The 20564-nt window shown below is 47.0% G+C and overlaps 1 protein-coding gene across 8 annotated transcripts in view; it reads right to left on the bottom strand.

The window, feature by feature from the left end:
• The window catches only part of WIZ (WIZ zinc finger), a 71922-nt gene that overhangs the window by 6782 nt on the left and 44576 nt on the right, over window positions 1-20564 (bottom strand). For 4 of the 8 annotated variants that reach the window (XM_066593255.1, XM_066593258.1, XM_066593256.1 and 1 more), the window contains 6 exons: window positions 16418-16543; window positions 10622-10885; window positions 9447-10211; window positions 5122-5475; window positions 3392-4225; window positions 2916-3272 (listed from right to left, as the gene is read on the bottom strand). In XM_066593255.1, the coding sequence (XP_066449352.1) occupies window positions 2916-3272; window positions 3392-4225; window positions 5122-5475; window positions 9447-10211; window positions 10622-10885; window positions 16418-16543 (2700 nt within the window). The remainder of the gene's footprint in view (window positions 1-2915; window positions 3273-3391; window positions 4226-5121; window positions 5476-9446; window positions 10212-10621; window positions 10886-16417; window positions 16544-20564) is intronic. The other 4 variants (XM_066593260.1, XM_066593259.1, XM_066593262.1 and 1 more) reach the window with 4 other exon arrangements.

The following is a 20564-nucleotide window of genomic DNA, read 5'->3' as shown; positions in this document are numbered from 1 at the left end:
ATCTACCTGATATGTTAACTCCTTCATTACATCTGGTTTGCTGCCGGTTCTCTTCCCTCAGAACCTGCTGCTTAAACCTTACTAAATAATTGACCCTTGCAGATCATTGTATATTAAATACTAAACCCTTGTGGCACTTATAAACCTTTCATTAATGCAATCACATTATGCACCAAAAATAATATGTAGACCTATAGTCCCTGAGGTTTGTACCACAAACCTTGTATAGATATACTAGGATGCCCTATTGTGCTAACCTAGGCTCGAGATCCAGTGCTAATTGCTGGTAACTCGGCTCGAGTAGGTTGGTCAGGAAACCAAAAAATAAAAGTAAGACCTAGCAGCAGCTCCAGCCCTGAAGGTAGGCTGGAGGCATACTATGTTATGCTGCTCTCAGAGGGTCAGAAAAAAAAAATAAAAGATGTTGACAGATTCTCTTTAAAGGTAGTACCAAATATATGACTGATAGATCTAACTTTGATTAAAACCAAATCTATAATATCACAAAACAAGCAACATGTTTTGGGGACAGAAGTCTCCTTTCTCAAGCATTATTTGATGGTTATTTTCATGGGACGTATATTGCATTTTATTAAATACAAAATACAAAAAAAAAACCCTTGCAAATAGAACACGTATAAGCAAAACTACCAATGTATGTATACAATTGGTATATAGCTATGTCACCATGGTCACAGACTACAAACATGTATTACTCCACTCATCTGCCCCTTACTTACTGTATTTCAGCAAAAAGACTAAATACAACAACTGCAGAATCAGACTACACGTTTTTTACTCTAATCATGAACGTCCGTATAGGAGCCGTATACACAAAAGGGTAGGATATTTCTAAATTCTGACTGCTAGGTGCACACTAGAGTATTTTGTGGCCGTGTGCTGTTCTGTCTGTGTAATTCCACAGACTGCACGCACGGATCCATTCTAAGCCTACGGAAGCCATGCGCACGGACCCATTCTAAGCCTACGGAAGCCGTGCGCACGGACCCATTCTAAGCCTACGGAAGCCGTGCGCACGGACCCATTCTAAGCCTACGGAAGCCGTGCGCACTGACCCATTCTAAGCCTACGGAAGCCGTGCGCACTGACCCATTCTAAGCCTACGGAAGCCGTGCGCACTGACCCATTCTAAGCCTACGGAAGCCGTGCGCACGGACCCATTCTAAGCCTACGGAAGCCGTGCGCACGGACCCATTCTAAGCCTACGGAAGCCATGCGCACGGACCCATTCTAAGCCTACGGAAGCCATGCGCACGGACCCATTCTAAGCCTACGGAAGCCATGCGCACGGACCAATTCTAAGCCTACGGAAGCCATGCGCACGGACCCATTCTAAGCCTACGGAAGCCATGCGCACTGACCCATTCTAAGCCTACGGAAGCCATGCGCACTGACCCATTCTAAGCCTACGGAAGCCATGCGCACTGACCCATTCTAAGCCTACGGAAGCCATGCGCACTGACCCATTCTAAGCCTACGGAAGCCATGCGCACTGACCCATTCTAAGCCTACGGAAGCCATGCGCACTGACCCATTCTAAGCCTACGGAAGCCATGCGCACTGACCCATTCTAAGCCTACGGAAGCCATGCGCACTGACCCATTCTAAGCCTACGGAAGCCATGCGCACTGACCCATTCTAAGCCTACGGAAGCCATGCTCACTGACCCATTCTAAGCCTACGGAAGCCATGCGCACTGACCCATTCTAAGCCTACGGAAGCCATGCGCACTGACCCATTCTAAGCCTACGGAAGCCATGCGCACTGACCCATTCTAGCCTATGGAAGTCATGCGCATTGACCCATTGTAGCCCTTTGAAGCTATACACGTGGAACCATACTAGCCTATGAAGCTATACACGTGGAGCCATTCTAGCCTATGAAGCTATACACGTGGAGCCATTCTAGCCTATGACGCTATACACGTGGAGCCATTCTAGCCTATGAAGCTATACACGTGGAGCCATTCTAGCCTATGAAGCTATACACGTGGAGCCATTCTAGCCTATGAAGCTATACACGTGGAGCAATTCTAGCCTATGAAGCTATACACATGGACCCATGGTGTATATGAAAAAAAAAACAAGGGTATGTCCTATTCCTGTCTATTTTACGAAGAACTAGGAAATGACAATGAATGTAAATATAATGTGTTCATCTGTATCAGATAGCACACAGACTGGTGTCCCAGTGCTGTCCACTGCAAGTTGTGCCTAAATGTCTTGGGCGCAACTTGCAGTTCCGGCTAGGGCGAGGACAAGGCCCAGTTTGGGCCTTAAGGACACAGTGATTTTCTTTATTTTGGGATATATATATATATATATATATATATATATACAATGTATTGTATAACTTTTTTTTTGGAAGGGGAAGCAATTCCACCAGTGTTTTATAGGTTTTGTTATAGCAGTTTCCTGGTAGTATAATGCACATGTTAACTTAACTGGATGGGCCATTATAATTATATTGATACATTTATACAGTACTACGTTTTGCTACTTTTGCACAATAAAAAAAAAAAGTTACATTTCTGTCACTGGATTCCTGGAGCAACGACATTAAGAAGGTGCTTTTTCCCCCCCTAAATTCAAATAGAACTTATTGCATGTTTGTCTTCCCAATGGGTTTTCAGAGAGGGAGGGTGGGTGGGGTGTCACCCTCCATAAAACCACTTGGATGTCATCATCACTATTGACCATGGCATCTAAGTGACTAAACTGCAGGCATTGGAGATAACAGACACCTGTTGCTGTGCTGCAGGCTAAGCATGTGCCATACATTTGCAGCCCCGAGCAGGAAAATCACCTACCAGTGCTTTAATTTGCAGCACAGTGAGGAAAGGGGTGATTAGCCAAAAGTTGCAAAGTGCACTTCTATATCTTTTATGCACTTACTGTGCCCATGTACTTCTGACGGCTTTTCAGCTGCTGCTCCTTGTGCTCCAACAATCCGTTCTGCTTCCACCAGCTTTCCTGGGATAACGGCTGGACTCTCCCTCTCAGTTACTCCAGGTTTTGGTGACTGCAAAGCACGCTTAAACTTTTTAGTGTAGGGACGCCCTCCTTGTATGTAGCTGAGATACGCTCCAGCCTTTTGGGGTCGTTGTTTCATCCATTCACGTAGTGTTTCTATCGGCGATCCATTGACGCACCATTCTGTGACGCCAAACTGACGGAGGTGAGCTCTGGCATGGCTTGCAAGCGCCTTACGGTTTTCAAAGAAGAGCCCACATAGTTCACAGCATGCCTCCACTGCAGAAGGGGGGAAAAAAAAGCAAAGGGGGGGGGGAGGGGGAACAGGAAGTGACAAAGATGAGAGAAGACATTACAAATACTGGAAACCACCGAGGTTCATAACACACACTACTTACACGATGCAACAGTCTTCTCTGGAGAGGACTTCACCTTCACCTTGAAAGGAAGCTCTGTTTGGATATAAGCCTTTGGCTTGCCATCAGGTGAGTAAACCTTGGGCTTGCTGTCACCATGCATGAAGTGTTTGGGCTTTCCATCTCCGGGAAGATAAGGCTTGGGTCTACCATCACCTTGCAAAAACACCTTGGGCTTGTGCTCTCCATGCAAAAATGCCTTGGGTCTATGTTCACCTGTCAAGAAGCCCTTTGGTCTTCCTTCATGAAGGAAAGTCTTTGGCCTGCCGTCTGCACTCGGCAAAAAGGTTTTCGTTCTCCCATCACTTTGAATAAAGGTCTTGGGTCTACCGTCATCTTGAATGTAGCTTTTTGGCCTAGGTTCTCCATGCATGTAAGACTTGGGCTGATTGCAAGTCTTTGGTTCTATATTCACATAGCCCCTTGGATCAGGCTGTCTTGGTCCATGAGACAACGGCCTCTTAGCTGGCATTGGAGACAGGAAGTTGTCATGGGAACGTCCATGAGGAGAAATGGACAGATCTCGTGCCATACCTTGGGAACCGATGCCAAGGGGAGACAGCCTCTGTGTTGGACTGGGTGGTTCATCATCCCCTCGAGGTTCCTTTTTAATGGTAGATATCGACTGCTGTGGTAACGGGCGCCTTTTGCGTATAATTTCCCGCAAAGTGTCAATAGGTGAGCCATTAACGTGCCATTCGGTTACGCCCATTTGACGTAGATGTGAACGAGCATGACTAGACAGTCCCTTGCGGTTCTCAAAAAATTCATTGCAGAACTCACAGCGGATGTCACGGGTGGGATCTGCCCGAGAGGCTGGAGAGAGGAAAGAGGATGAGTGTTTAGGAAGGTTGGCGAAACATAAAAACATTAGCTCTAATAACAGTTAAATAATGAAAAAGCAAATGAGAAGGGTCACACTAAAAAGGGAAAAAAATACAAAGAGCAATAGCAGAATAGCTCCAGTATACACATAAAGCAGCCAGGTAGTCACTCCCTAAAAAAAGCTCAAAAAACACACACATGCACCCAAAAGGTACAAAAATAAAAAGCTATCAAGCGGGTTAAGAAAAGCTTCTTACTTTCACCATACAAGGAACAATCTGGTTATTATTGCCTGACTAAAAGGAAATTGGATAATCTAATTTCTGTAGCAGAACCAAGTTTTGCAAGTCTTACCCAACTATTCAACTATATGAGCAGAAAGCTTATCACCAAATATCAAACTTTCGGCAAGATGCTATGATCCCTTCCCCTGTACTTCACTTGACTTCTTGGTTGTTTTGGGTAGGTTGGAAGTTAACTGAATCACTAAAACTAGCATAAAAGACCACAAGTACCTTCAAAAAAAAAAAAAAAAAACTCTAAACACAAGCTAAAAAACCCTAGATGACACTTCCATTGTAGAGTATACAAGGTAAGGCCGCAGAGGAAAAAAAAAAAAAAGTTGTACTATATTATATTAAAAACACAAAACAGTCTTAAACCTTCCATTTCAATGAGCAAAATACTCCTAAGGACTAGAAGACCACTGGTACAAATCCCTACAATCGTATGCCAATAAACCAAGCCAAGAGCTTGCTCCAAGTAAGCATTATACGTAAAGAGGAGGGGGGTCGTTGACTAAAAGATGAATGCAACAGACAAGATGGGAAGCGGATGAAGATGACGAGCAATGTACATGTAGAGCTTGCGGATCACGGCCCACTTACACAAGTTCAGAGGTGACAGATCGGCGGGCCACTCGCTGGCTGTGAAGGTGGGAAGCCGAGGAGGCTTGCGGTGCATTGTTGGTGATAACCCACTGAACGGGTGGGATCCGGAGGGGGAAGAGGGAGGATGATGTGAGAGGAGCTTGTTCGAGTTGGGGCCTCCAATTCTGTTGGCCGACCTGGGGCAGCTCCCTGTGGCCAAGATCTCCCTCAGGGTGTCGATGGGCGAGCCGTTGACATGCCACTCTGTGACGCCCATCTGGCGCAGGTGGGAGCGCGCGTGGCTCGACAGGCCCTTTCGGTTCTCAAAGAACTCGCCGCAGAACTCGCAGCGCACTTCTTCCGAACTTGGGGCTGAGGAAGGAGGGGATGACAAATAAGTGGTTGTGTTGGAAAAAAAAAACAACAAAAGGGTGGCATAGGGGCAGTAATAGGATTTCCATGTACTCTTGTGGCTTAGCCTGCACTAATCAATCATGATGTCCACAATGCCCATTAAGCTACACATTTCTATTAGTCGGGCACTGTAACAACTAGACGGGAGTTTGATCGCAGACTAAGCAGCCACCTGTATGAAGCAGAATAACTAAGTGTGCACCGGACAAGACCATCCCAGGTATAAAAGATTCAATGGTCAGTAGCAAAGCAAAGCGTTAAAGTCTTTTCTCCGCCGTCAGTAATGCTAAGGTTAAAAAAAAATAAAAGTAAAGTAAAACTGGAAGACCCATCTGCAAATACGTAGAGAAAGTGATGCAGAGACTGAAGGATAAAGCCAAGATGCTCGCTTGAGCCATGCAAGACAATGCAAAAAAAAAAAAAAAAAAGAAAATAACGCAAACTCAGTTTGTATGAGACGGAGCTGATGCTTGTATCATGGAAGGTCTTAGCAGGTCCTCAAAAAGCTAGTGGAATCCCTCATAAGTGTAAAAGGACCTATACACGTGCCAGTTTTGGTGGGACTAACAGACTACCTTACGTGTATGGGGGTCTCCGACAGTGGCGCTGTTGCGGATTATTCCATCACGCATTTGCATAGCCTATGCAAGACTCCCTTCACAAGGAGAAAGATTACTTCAAGCTTACAGCAAAGATGTCTGGCGACTTATCCCCCCCAGCACCTATTGGTATAGGTGGCAGCCAAACAAGCGTTAGACCAACCACCATCTAAGATGTACGGCCACCTTAAAAGGGAGTGCCTCATCGATCAACTAGGGACGAGTGTTGTCGTAGGGAAAGTCTCCTCTAGTCACTGTGTTTTTATGTACTGACCACTGCATGGCGATACTATTACATGGTACCCATTCAAATAAATGGGCGCTAACCTAACACTTGGCTTAGTAGCGTTCATCACAGCAGGTAGGAGCTACTCTTCATGGCTCCGTGCTTTGGCAAAGAAATTGATCCTTAAGCGATGAACCCCCTTTTGGATGTCTACAGCTGCTAATCAGACTGATAAATTAGTATAAAATCCAAAATTTTAGTGCGCTAGTGTCTTAACAGTGCCACAGTTGTAGAGATGCTGCAAAAAAAAAAAAAAGCCAATTATAGAGCCTCATTGGCCAGTTGGTGCCACAAAGCCAGTCAAGTAGGAAGCCCCATAATTAGCACATCTTGCGGCACATTAATACAAGCATCTTATGATTCAGTGACAGAATCACATTTAAAAAAGATTGGCGCATGATGATTGGCGCAGGTGACCCCCACTGAAGTCCGTACAAGCCACAACTACACCCCACCTTCCGGAGCACACCATTACGCCAACGTAGTAAGAGGGGCTTTATAGGTTTTCTATAGAGGTTGAGGTGTAGAGCATTCACAGACGCCTAGAGGAGCGTTAAGAGCCAAGACACCGGTGGCGATTCGCTGCAGAAGTTAGAGCAAGCAGCGCATAATATATGAAGCAGCGCAGGTCATAAAGCTCTCATGCATAAAACAATCCGTAAAAGCTCTGAAAGCAGCGACCATGCAGCTGAGGAAAAAAGTAAAGCAAACTGCAAGAGATTAATAATCACAATGCAAAGATTTGGCAAGTCAGCCGCGGTTACACAGGAGTATATTACAGTACTGACCTATATACATAAGATGGTGCATATCGGGTGTAATAACTGCTGGCTACAGACTAATATCAGCATACATTATCCCTGACCTTGCATTAGAGTACGGCGATATTGCCATTTCCTCATTGTGACCACAGATACGGTGTTAAAGAAACCCTCCAGTCCCTGAATAAAATTATATTACCTGGGAAGTTCTTTTCAGACTTCTGCCGCCAATCTGCTTGTTCCCAAGGCCCCTCTTCGTATTTTCAAAATGGCCACGGCGATTCTTAGACTACCTGATGCACAGCAAGCGCTGACCAAGGTTGGTCGCATGAGCAGCGCTGGCCAATCAGGAAGCAGCATGCAGTGTGACTACTGATGCAGTGTGTTGTCCCAGGAACAGGCGGATCGACGGCCGAACTAGGAGAAAGGACGACTAAGTGATACAACTTCCCCCACCCCGATTAATTATGTTCCCGGGATTGGAGGGTTGGTTTAAAAGGGTTGTCTAAAAATATGATCCCTCTATCCTGTGCATAGTGGACAAGTGTCTGATAAAGCGGCCGGCCAACTGCTACGACCACCACTGATTATGTGGGTCTGAATGAAGTGAAGGCTGAGCATGCATGCTGCCACTCCATCTCGGAGGGTGCTTTTACACGGGATGATCTATCGGGTAACAGTCCGTCCCAGCGATAATCGTGCCGTGTAAAAGCACCTTAAGGGACGGCCAGAGAGAATCAGAGTACAGAACCATCTCCAGCAATTCCACAGAGATGAACAGAGCAGAAGTGCACATGGTTGGCGTACGTTTCATACAAAAAGGGGAGAGGAGACCCTGTTCTCGTGATCAGTGGGGGTCCCATGGGTCAGTCCCTCCACCAATCAGACACTTCTCCATCCACAGAAACGGGGAATGAGATTATATTTAGGGACAACCCCTCTTTCTGAATGAGGAATGCCATCTTTTTGCCCAGGTATGTGAACTACCACCCCACTGCTAGATTGCACACCTACGGATATACTCACAAGCAGCAGATATGTTGCAGAACACTGCTGTGACCGGATCTGTCCCAGACGTCTGAACGGGGTTGTTTCTGCAGCATGTGTGTGGATTTCTGCAAGCCCCATTCAGATGAATGGAAGAGTCACAGTACTTTCTGCAACCAAACTGCCACGTGTGAATATAACCTATTAGGGGGAAAAAAATATATAAAAAGTTAGGTTACAGAGCTGATCCATTGTATACATAAAGCTTCTTGAAGTCTAGGCGCTGTGGATACCTCACTTCAAATCAACTGTCTTCAGTATGGGACGGCCATGCTACAAGTTGCATTGTGAACAATTCCCTAATCACATAAAGAGGATTTCACACACGAGTAATATCGCTAGAATAAGCCCCAACAGATCCACTAAAAAAAAAAAAAAAAAAAAAAAAGGGGGTTTCATACTAAAGACATTTATCCCCTATCCATAGCGATCCTGAGAATAGCACACCCCAATACCCCACGTGAATGGAGCAGACGTGCGTGACCACCACTTCAATCACTTCTATGGGAAGGAGGGAGATCAATGTGCTATAGGCTACCTCCTCCGTCTCGCAGAAGTGAATGGAGCGATGGTCCCACACGTGTACCACCACAAATCACACGGGGTACATCGTTCTTAGGATCACTGGGAGGGGTCCCCCAGCGATCAGACATTAATCCTCTATTCTATGGGTTTTCCTATGGAAACTTGTCTCCAGAGAAGCAACCGTTTACAGACTTTAGGCACTATTAACCGATTGCCTTCTACAGACAGATCCAGGAGAGCAGCCCGGAGGATCTGACTTCTGCTGTACTACATAATTCCTTACTATGACGCGAGACAACATATTTCCAGCCCTACCCCATTACGGACGTCTACTCTGCCAATGTGCAAAATAACCCCCATGTGGTGAGAGCCTGCGCTCCACTAGGTCCAGTTTGACAGACATCGCTTGCTCTATATATTAGGGTATCTATAAGGTGCCCTGCTAAAGCAAAAATAGTGGGTGCACCTACATCAGGGGCTGAACGATTACCCCCATGTAGGTACACGAGCCCCGTTCTTGCTGGCTGAGGATCCTCATGTGAGGCCTCCTTCATGCACCTTTCATCAGAAGTTGGAGGGGACAGCTCATCTCAGATTTCCCCTCAAAACGTCTGACACTTGTTAACTTGTGTCATGCGCTGAAGAACTTGCCCAATTATGGCCCCTGTCCTATTCCTTTCATGTATTAGGCAGACAGTATTATATACTTACATAAATTAAGTGGGGTTGAGACATTTTTTGGTGACCAGTAAGCCTCCATGTTGGGTTTACAGGGTGAAGGAGACATCTTCAGCTGTTTAGTAGGTGGCGTGTGAGATGGAGATGGCCTGGGATGATGGAGCCCAGTTAATGAGTGCTTGGGGTGGTTGGAGGACTCCATCTTGCCATGATGGTGGACAGGAACTGGCTTTCCTCGAGAGCCGCCAGCCTCCATTAATTTGGTATGGGGATGAACGTCAGATGCCAGGATGTGCGGAGCGCCAGCTTCAACTATTTTTATCTGGGTACTGTTTCCTGACCCGCTGGGGCATTTGAAGTGTGCGGATGTCTCTATGGGCCCGGTACTGTTAGATAATTTCAAGGGGCTCTCTACGGGCATAGAAATGGGACTGCTGTCTGATTCGTCACTGGAAGAGTCATCGTTCTCTTTGTCGGTCCCTTCTATACTCTTGGTGAAAAGGCTGGCTTCTTTGACATTTGGCGGGCTTTGATCCGTGCCAGATTCTTTGGCGGTGCCATCGACAGAAGCTTTAAGACCATCGTCATTGGCCGACACTTGTCCAGACGCCAATCTCTTCTTGAACTCTTCGCTTTTGACCAGAGCATTCAGAGTTGTAATCGGGTGTCCTTTATCCAGGTCAGTCACTCCCAAGTGGCGCAAGTGAGCGCGGGCATGGCTGGATAAGCCCTTTCGAGTCTCAAACCAAGCACCACAAAACTGACAGTCATTTTCTTTGCTGGTTTCACCTTCTACAGCTGTGAAATGAAGGAATGACACAGGGACGGGGAAAAGGGAAGGAGGGGAAAAGAAAAAAAAAAACAAACACAAACGAAATGAGGAAATGGGTGAGTAATGAAAGATGATGCATGAAAAATGTATATACACACACACACGAGTAAAAAAATATTAAAAAACAAAAATGTTTATGGATATAAAAAGGAGTAAGGAAATAATCCAGAGGGAAGGAACAGACAAAAGAGGTAACATGCAACAGGATAGATGATGAAAGAGCATGGAAACAAGGAAAGAAGAAAGGAATGAAGTAAGAAAGGGGCAAGATAGGCTGTATAGTACAAGAGGTGCCGGCATCAACCCACCCAAAAGCCCTGAAAAAAGCCTGACAACCCTTCCCTTGTGGCCAAAGTGGCCCCCAAACACCACTCACTCAGATTCAGAGGCCCGTCCTCCTCCCCCCATTGAGCCTTGGGGGATCCTGGCTGGGAGCTCGCCACCTTCTTGGCCCCCAATACACTTTCGTCTTTCGGCAGTTTGCCCTGTTTAGCCAGCTCGTTCAGCAGGTCAATGGGAGCCCCGCTGCTCTCCGACTCTGGCACCCCGAGGTGCCGCAGGTGGGAGCGTGCGTGGCTGGACAGGCCCTTCCGGGTTTCGAAGCATGCTCCGCATAACTCACACGTAGTGGGACCTGGGCCTGGCAGGGGTACCAATCACAAACTCAATTACTAAGTGGACACTTAAGGATTTAGGAGAAAAAAAAAAAAAGGGTCCAAGAGTATTTCTACTATGAAGCCTTTGCAAATGAGGTTTCTAAAGCAAATCTCGAAACTACTGCAAGACAATCCTTTAGTTACAAGCCGTGCTTAGGATACAACACGCCCCGATCCACAATGTAAGAAACTGTTATTTTTGGCAGACTCTCAGCATTGTGTATTGTGCGATGGGATTTTGCTTAATAGCACTTATTTTGTGGGAGGTCAGGGAGGACGCCGTCCGTGTGATGGCCGGATGGTTGTATGTAAGGATTATCTAGTTTGGACGCCGATGAGGGTCAGGGAGCTTTTATTTCAGAGGAGTCACAGAGAATATGCCTTATCCTCCGCAGCTCCACTACGGCGACGCCGGCCGTAAGAACGCCACACATCTGCAGATCTTGTAGGCCGGCCGACAACTGACTGAACATTTGTTCCCCATTATTGCCCGGTGTAAAAAAGATGGCGGTCAGCTGATTAATATGCTTATGTAAAAGGGCATTTACATTAAAGTGTCGATTCGTCTTGTAAACTGGTGCAGGGGTGCTCTCTGGGTAAAAATATGCAAATCTAGATGGGCGTCTCTGGTTTAGCTAATAACCCTAGTCATGTTTAATAGGGGTAGGTAGTCCGGGACTTTTACTATTAATGACCTGCCAAAGACAATTGATCGGCAAGGGACTGTGCTGCTTGGGATCTCTGGGCCTGTTGTTGGTGCAGACAATGTTGGAAGAGCATAGCGCTGTTACACTGCACTGGCCTAGATTGGTACTACACGCACAGCTCCCATTCAATTCAATTGGAGCTGCAAACGAGGCGTGTGCAACGTTGACAGCACTATCTGCTTCTAGCACTGTCCGCAGGTCCGGCGATGAATGACTCATCCTCATGATAGATCAACAAAAGTGCTAAAAGTCCCATACAAAACTTTTACAGGTTTTCTAATGGCTCAAACATTGACTTACAATGTAGCTACCTATAGGTGGCACTAGAGAGACTATCTTGATTGTGAAGGAAAGATAATTTGCACAAATTAAAAGGGGTCATGCCAAGATACACAACCCCTCCTAGAACGTGGGAGGCCCGGGCCAAACGGGTAATCACTCCCTGTCTCTCTACGCACCCCTAACGATCGGCTGATTTTGCCAGGGAAAGGAGCGGCCAGCTACAAGTTCCCCTGCAGTGAAATGTACTATTAAAGTAGTCATATGAATGGCCATCCTGTAATATCAGAGCAGCACAGGATCTGCCAAAACTGGAGCTAGTCTTACTTAGTGGCTCTCCGTTCTGGGTTATAGACGGGGTCCTAAGCTTGAGACCCTGCTCCATTATATTCATATACCCTAATGGGTAATAGTGGATGGGCTCTTGGCAAAACCCCTTTAACCACTTTTTATACAGTCACTGGTTACTTGAACGATCCACAGAAAGTACTTAGGCAAAAAAAACAAACTACTGATCATCCAAGCAGCGGACCCCGCCGATTAACTATTTATGATGTATCCTCAGGATAGATCATCAATAGTATAGTCCCGAAAAACCCCAGAGAAAATTCCAGAGGTTTTGCCATTCGTCTGTAATCCTCCTGGAAATATGACTGACGTTCCCCTTACTAGCGAGGCGTGTTCCTGCACCCCGACACGGTGCAGTGATAGCATTTTGCTCTATGAAGTTTATCAATAAAGTGGCAGATCCTCAGTCACTCTTGTTTATACCTCCGTGCACTCATGGCCTTTAACCACAAGAGTAGAACATGCCTACTCTAATAGTAGTTAACATATTAAGGCATAGAGTATATCATAAATGTCAACTGTGCAAAAACTACAATCCCCATACCATCAACCATTTAGGGCTCCTGTCCACGGGTGATTGTGCATTGCGTTACTCGCGGCAATAATCCGGCAGTGGGTAATTCAGTGCACGTTTTCCATAGCGTTGCTATGGAAAGCGCAGCCTCCTGTCCACGAGCCATGATTCTCCGCTGGCGAGACTCAAATCGCGGCATGCCACGATTCTCTGCGGTGAGCCTATTTATCAGACAGGCTCACCGCAGAGAACTGACCGTTCTCTCCCCTGCTCCCCGGTGTCGGAATAGAGATATTCCATCACGGCCGTGGACAGGGGGCCTCAATGTCTAAAATCTGGAAGACTATTAGAAAAGCTTAACCTGCCAAACCACAGGATGGGGGCCAAGTCTCCTGTTGGTGAGGGTCTAAAAATTGGGTCTCCTACTGATCCAGAAGACCCCCACATGAATTCATTTCAACGGGAGCACCAGAGAGGTTCAGCCAATCTCCAACATCCCCACTGAAATTAATGAAGCGGCAACACGCATGCGTTATCTCTGCTCATTTAAGCCGCCTGCAGACGAGCGGGTCGGATCCGACCCGAGCGCCTGCAGGGACGAGCGCGTACTCACCCGCGCCTGGCGGCCCCCGGCTCTTTCATGTGCCGGCTGCCGCGCAGCCGGCGCATGCGCAGACTGGAGCCGGCGGCCGGGTGAGTGCGTGCCCCGCAGAAAATTAGGACATGCCGCGGTTTGTTTGCCGCGCGAGATTTCGCGCGGCCAAACCGCGGCCGTCTGCATAGGAGTGCGTATTTTAATGCACTCCTATGCAAACTTTCAGCGGCGGAAATCCCGCGGCGGGATTTCCGCTTGTGTGCAGGCGGCCTTACGCTGTGACTCCCTTTCTAAAAGGCCCATTTGGATTGGACGAATGTTGGGCAATACTCACTCTTGTGCTGCTGCACGGGAGCTAATATCGCTGGCTTGCAGCGGGGCGCTGCAGATTTCATCCCTCTCCTCCGCTCCTCTCCTTTGCTTTAACATAGCGGCTGTTTAGTGCTGAACGACTGCCATCTACACTAAAGGTTTATACAACATAAATGATGGGAGAATGAGCTGAACGATGATCGCTTAGTGTAAATAGCGCCCGTTCAGTACTGAACGGCCGCTAGGTTAAGTCAATGGAGAGGGGCGGGGGAACGCGAGGAGAGAAATCTCCTCCAGCTGCCCCGCTGTGAGCCAGTGAAACTAGCTCCTGTGCAGCAGCACAAGAGCGAGTATATGCAGGGACGAGTGTCGGGCATCGTTTGTCCAAATGGACCTTTAGTACCGTGTTTCCCCAAAAATAAGACAGTGTCTTATATTAATTTTTGTTCAAAAAGGTTAACTTTTTTACATGTATAGCTGCCTGGACACTATTTAAATTGACTTTTTTTAATTAACTGTTAGCAGGGCTTAATTTGGAGTAGGGCTTATATTTCAAGCATCCTCAAAAAGCCTGAAAAATCATTTTGCATCCTCAAAAATTCTGGAAAATCATGCTATGTCTTATTTTCAAGGGATGTCTTATTTTCAGGGAAACAGGGTATTAGTAGAGGGTCTTAGTGGTCAGACCCCCCCTCCCTAATCTTGGCATAACCCCATTAATATACTAGTAAGTCAATTGTTGAACAGCTTAATGAAGGAAAAAAAAAAAAAAAAAAAGGCTTCCTGACAGCTGTACACATTTCATTCCATCTTGCCCGTTGCATTTGTTCACGTCGGCCCTACGTGTTCAGTGACACTGGGCGACGGACAAATGATCCGTCCGTCATTTGTAACAGTAAACTAGTAGCGATATAAAATACTATATAGGCGATACAAAAAAGCAGCATACAAATAAAATCAAAACAAGATATCAGCTTAACTCATATATTCATCGTTACTAAGAGAAAAGCAAAAAAATAAAAAAAGACAAAATTGTTAACTTGGCAAAGCCTTCTATTCCCGTCACATTTATCAGCACAAGTAGTGGATGTCACAGCATTGCTGCCCAACTACTACTCATCTCCCACACGGGCGACACCTGACGAGTCTGCTGACTTTTGCTGCCGTGGGCTGTAGCCCGATAACAGTCACATCTCCGGGACGAGTCTCATGACTACAGGATGAATCACTGTTTCCGCTAATGCTGTAGTAAGAGTCCCGGTGAGACAAGTGAGGAGATTCTCCACCCAAGTATCAGTAACTCCGGTCAGTGTGGGAGTAAGCAGACGGCTCTCAATACAGAGATTTCTAGCACATTGCAATGAATGTACCACAAATGTCTGAGTGGGGAAGGACTGAACACCTGGTAATAAGGGCAACCAGGATCCGCTGCTAAGTATTGGCCTGTTCACGCTGTCTTATTTCTGGCGTATCCCTTTTAAAGAGTCACTAAACTTTTAGAAAACTTGTTAAGTGTTGGAAGTATTGATTGGCGAGACCCCAACGGATCATTAAAACAAAGGGTCAGAAGTGTTCAACGCTATGTCTGATGAGCTACAGTATATGGACTCAGACTCTCTAACTGCAAGTTATTGATTTTTTAGGTTTTAGGGTAAGGAAAAAAAAAAAAAAGGGAGAAAGGAACCACGACGAAATGAAATACAACAGCTACATAATTAGGAGAATTAACAAGTTCCAGATTTAAACTGTGGGGGAGGGGGGGGGGGGGCGGATGCTGGCCGAAGGGGAAATGAGGAAATACGTTTTTTTTTTAGGAATAAGCCAGAGAGGCAAATCTGCTTGAATGGAGTCAATGAGGGGAATAACGCTGAGCCATAGATTTGGTGATATAAATGGTGAATTTGTGAGTAGGAAAACATGGCCTTCCATCGTTCGCTCATTTTGGCTGAGAACACCGGAAAGCTAACTGAACGAGGGGTCATTAAAGTAAAATAAGCGGATTGAGGCAGACTCTCTATTGAGGCCGGATAGTGCTCCATGCAGGATGAAGAGGGCAGAAGAGGCACATTGCTCAGATGAACACTTCTACCTGCTTGCTTTAGGGATCAGCAGAGGTTTCAGCACCCGGACCCCACCAATCAATACGATGCAAGAGAAGTTTTTAAAAAAAGTTTAGTTCCACTTTAAAGTCCACTGAGCAGCGCTGCAGTTCAGTGGAAGATCTGCCTTGTAAAGCATTTAAAGAGATCCTGTCACTCTGACAGACCTACTGATTTAAGGACACCTTAGGGGTAACTATACCAGTGAGAACAATTATGTCCACAAACCAGCCCTCAAAAGTACCAGGTGGGGTAGGAGGAAAGCACTATTTCATCTTATAGGGCATCACATAACCCCTCTCAGATGGCCAGAAGCTCAGAAAAAAAGTCATGTGACATGCTCTGGGATTCCACAATCAGAGCAATTATAAAGTTTACCCAATGACTGAAAGGGATCATAGGATACCCCAAAGACCTATATAGCCCTTTCTCTTCAACCCCCTTTTAGCACTTTGGATGCCGTTTCACCGACTTCTTATAACTAGGAGTCACATAGGCACTTTTTGAGGACTTTTTTTTGGAGTAAATACAGAAGGGTCTTTCCTTTCTTGCTCCACTCATGATTTTGACTCAGTTTGCATTATAAAAACTAAATATGTGAACGGGGCCTCAGGGTTCTGCAGCCTTAACAGTGCACTACATGAGACACATCCGTGTCGTACCTTTAGACTCCTCCGTTTTATCTCCGCTCTGATCCGACGCCATTTTCTCTACTCGGCCCTGATCTGGTTTCGAGATTTGAGGTCGTCCTAGATCTAATGGTGTCCCGTCATCCTCATCCGACAGTGCTGAGAAAGACGTGAAAAAGAGGACAGGGAGGGGTTGAGAAAGAAAACAGACAATCCAATTACCATCAGCGGTAAGCTATAGCGCTGCTCAGCAGAACTAGATACGGAGGACGGGGAGAGGCGGCTTCCGATTGGCTGCCCACAATTCGTGCCGCTCATGAAAAAAAAAAAAAAAAAAACCTGAATAAAATTGTGAATGGCTAGTGAGACACGGAAGATAATTTGTGGCCCCAATTATGGAACATTCCAGATAACGTAATGGAAAAAGCCCCGGCGATTGTGACATGCAAGCAGTGCAGCTCCTACAGATTGATGGCGTTTACATGTTCCATGTACAGCTCACACACATGTACCGTGCCGTGTAGGGACAGCTCACACACCCAACTGATGGATTCCAGTATTAGCAAAATATTCACTACACATGCAACAGACTACATTCTGAGCTTTCAAGGCGATCGTTGCTGAGGATCTTGCGCAAATTTATCTTTTAAAAGTGTTTACTTTGGGCAATCCTCAGACTCCCTCCGATCATAAGGTGATGGCATATCCTAGTGTCCTGCCACTTTCTTGTTAATAGCATGTTCACATGCACACTTATCCTCGGGATAGGAGATTGGCAGGTGATGAAAAGCTGCTGCAGGTGGCCAGAAAGCTCAGAGCGCCGCCCATAGTGCAGTGGCCTGGTTTGGTATTACATCTCTTTCCCACTGAAGTGAATAGGAGAGAGCTGCAGTACCAGACCGGACTACTGACGGACAGCGTACTGCGCTCTCCAGCAGCAGCTGATTGGCAGGGGTTCTGCGCGGAGGATCGGGTAGATTACCCGACGCCCTCAGTTTGCGGCATCATTCTGTGAAGACGCTAACTCGTCTTAAGAAGGCCACAGCGCTTCTGACTATCCAGCATTGCTAGTCTATATTACTCTACAATTGGCCAATCCAAAAGCATCAAGCAACGTCTCGGACCACCAATACACAAGTGTGCATTGGGTAGTCAAGAGAAGCTCTGCGATCACCTTACAAGGCCAAAAAGGGGGCCTGGAAACTGGAAGACCCATGGCAGAATGCTGCAAGCAGTAGCAGTGGGATGTCTCATGTATAAGCACAGTAGTACGGCCGGATCCTCCATCCATAAAAGCAGTTTCCAACGGCCTCCTGGGAGTTGCAAAACTACCACGTCGGCTGTGATGGTATGCTGGGAATTGTAGTTCTGCAATTGCTGGATACAACTGCTACTTAGAAACATTAAATGCAAATCACACCCACGGCATTTGTCCTCAAAAGGCCAAAACAGACAGCGGATAAAATCCTCAACAATTGCACAATGTCTGGCCCCGGCCTATCAGTAGTTAGTAACCTTCCCCTATCCCCCCCCCCCTGTGAAGCAAACCTTAGCAACCAGTTCTCAGACAGATCTTATCACCTGCGTAACAATGAACACTTTCCATAAGTCAACAGCCAACAACCCCCGGAGCTGGTATCACATGTAACCCACTATACAGGGCAGACGCGTAACCCACTATACAGGGCAGACGCGTAACCCACTATACAGGGCAGACGCGTAACCCACTATACAGGGCAGACGCGTAACCCACTATACAGGGCAGACGCGTAACCCACTATACAGGGCAGACGCGTAACCCACTATACAGGGCAGACGCGTAACCCACTATACAGGGCAGACGCGTAACCCACTATACAGGGCAGACGCGTAACCCACTATACAGGGCAGACGCGTAACCCACTATACAGGGCAGACGCGTAACCCACTATACAGGGCAGACGCATCCCCCACTATACAGGGCAGACGCATCCCCCACTATACAGGGCAGACGCATCCCCCACTATACAGGGCAGACGCATCCCCCACTATACAGGGCAGACGCATCCCCCACTATACAGGGCAGACGCATCCCCCACTATACAGGGCAGACGCATCCCCCACTATACAGGGCAGACGCATCCCCCACTATACAGGGCAGACGCATCCCCTAATATACAGGGCAGACGCATCCCCTAATATACAGGGCAGACGCATCCCCTAATATACAGGGCAGACGCATCCCCTAATATACAGGGCAGACGCATCCCCTAATATACAGGGCAGACGCATCCCCTAATATACAGGGCAGACGCATCCCCTAATATACAGGGCAGACGCATCCCCTAATATACAGGGCAGACGCATCCCCTAATATACAGGGCAGACGCATCCCCTAATATACAGGGCAGACGCATCGCCTACTATACAGGGCAGACGCATCGCCTAATATACAGGGCAGACGCATCGCCTAATATACAGGGCAGACGCATCGCCTAATATACAGGGCAGACGCATCGCCTAATATACAGGGCAGACGCATCGCCTAATATACAGGGCAGACGCATCGCCTAATATACAGGGCAGACGCATCGCCTAATATACAGGGCAGACGCATCGCCTAATATACAGGGCAGACGCATCGCCTAATATACAGGGCAGACGCATCGCCTAATATACAGGGCAGACGCATCGCCTAATATACAGGGCAGACGCATCGCCTAATATACAGGGCAGACGCATCGCCTAATATACAGGGCAGACGCATCGCCTAATATACAGGGCAGACGCATCGCCTAATATACAGGGCAGACGCATCGCCTAATATACAGGGCAGACGTATCACCTAATATACAGGGCAGACGTATCACCTAATATACAGGGCAGACGTATCGCCTAATATACAGGGCAGACGCATCGCCTAATATACAGGGCAGACGCATCGCCTAATATACAGGGCAGACGCATCGCCTAATATACAGGGCAGACGCATCGCCTAATATACAGGGCAGACGCATCGCCTAATATACAGGGCAGACGTATCACCTAATATACAGGGCAGACGTATCACCTAATATACAGGGCAGACGTATCACCTAATATACAGGGCAGACGTATCACCTAATATACAGGGCAGACGCATCGCCTAATATACAGGGCAGACGCATCGCCTAATATACAGGGCAGACGCATCGCCTAATATACAGGGCAGACGCATCGCCTAATATACAGGGCAGACGCATCGCCTAATATACAGGGCAGACGCATCGCCTAATATACAGGGCAGACGCATCGCCTAATATACAGGGCAGACGCATCGCCTAATATACAGGGCAGACGCATCGCCTAATATACAGGGCAGACGCATCGCCTAATATACAGGGCAGACGCATCGCCTAATATACAGGGCAGACGCATCGCCTAATATACAGGGCAGACGCATCGCCTAATATACAGGGCAGACGTATCGCCTACTATACAGGGCAGACGCATCGCCTAATATACAGGGCAGACGCATCGCCTAATATACAGGGCAGACGTATCTGGCCTGCTCCTGAATAGGGAGCAGCAAAACAAATCAAGGAACAAAGTAAAATACGTTTCCCAGCTTTAATGCCCTTCCATGTGGGCCGATGTTCGGACACTCAATAGTTCCCCTGGATTTTGGTTTGATCAATCATCGGCTGGTCAGAATATGCAGACGACTAGACGAGGATTGAGCAATTGCTAGATTGTCAGCTAATTGGATGCTGGCATGAAAAAGGCTGTTTGTCTGCAGTACATCCCAACGTAGAGAGGGTTTGCTGCTGACAAATACAATGTATATGGATGAACGATTGTAGCAATAGATCTTCGTCCAGCTCCCCATGTAAAATCCACTTAACGAATGCTGATCGTCAGGCTGTATGGAGTCACTCAAAGTGCAAAAGTGTGACTGAAAAGTTTTTACAAACTTCTGACATGTAAAAAGTTTTGATCAGTGGGGTCCGGGTGCTGAGACAGCCACAGATTGCAAAAACCAACAGGCAGAAGCACACATCCGAGCGCTGGACTTGGGTCACCATTTCCAGGTTTGCTTGGAGCGGTGTATTGTCTATAGAATCAAACACAGCTCACCGATGAAAGCCGAACGGCACAGTGCTCAGCCGAGGGCTTCTGCCCATTAGTTTTGGCAATCGGTGGGCGTCTCAGTACCTGCCTT

The sequence above is a fragment of the Eleutherodactylus coqui genome, chromosome 2, assembly GCF_035609145.1.
Source record: "Eleutherodactylus coqui strain aEleCoq1 chromosome 2, aEleCoq1.hap1, whole genome shotgun sequence".
NCBI classification, from domain to species: Eukaryota; Metazoa; Chordata; class Amphibia; order Anura; family Eleutherodactylidae; genus Eleutherodactylus; species Eleutherodactylus coqui.
Note: the sequence above shows the minus strand (reverse complement) of the source record. Positions and strands in the feature narration are given on the sequence as shown.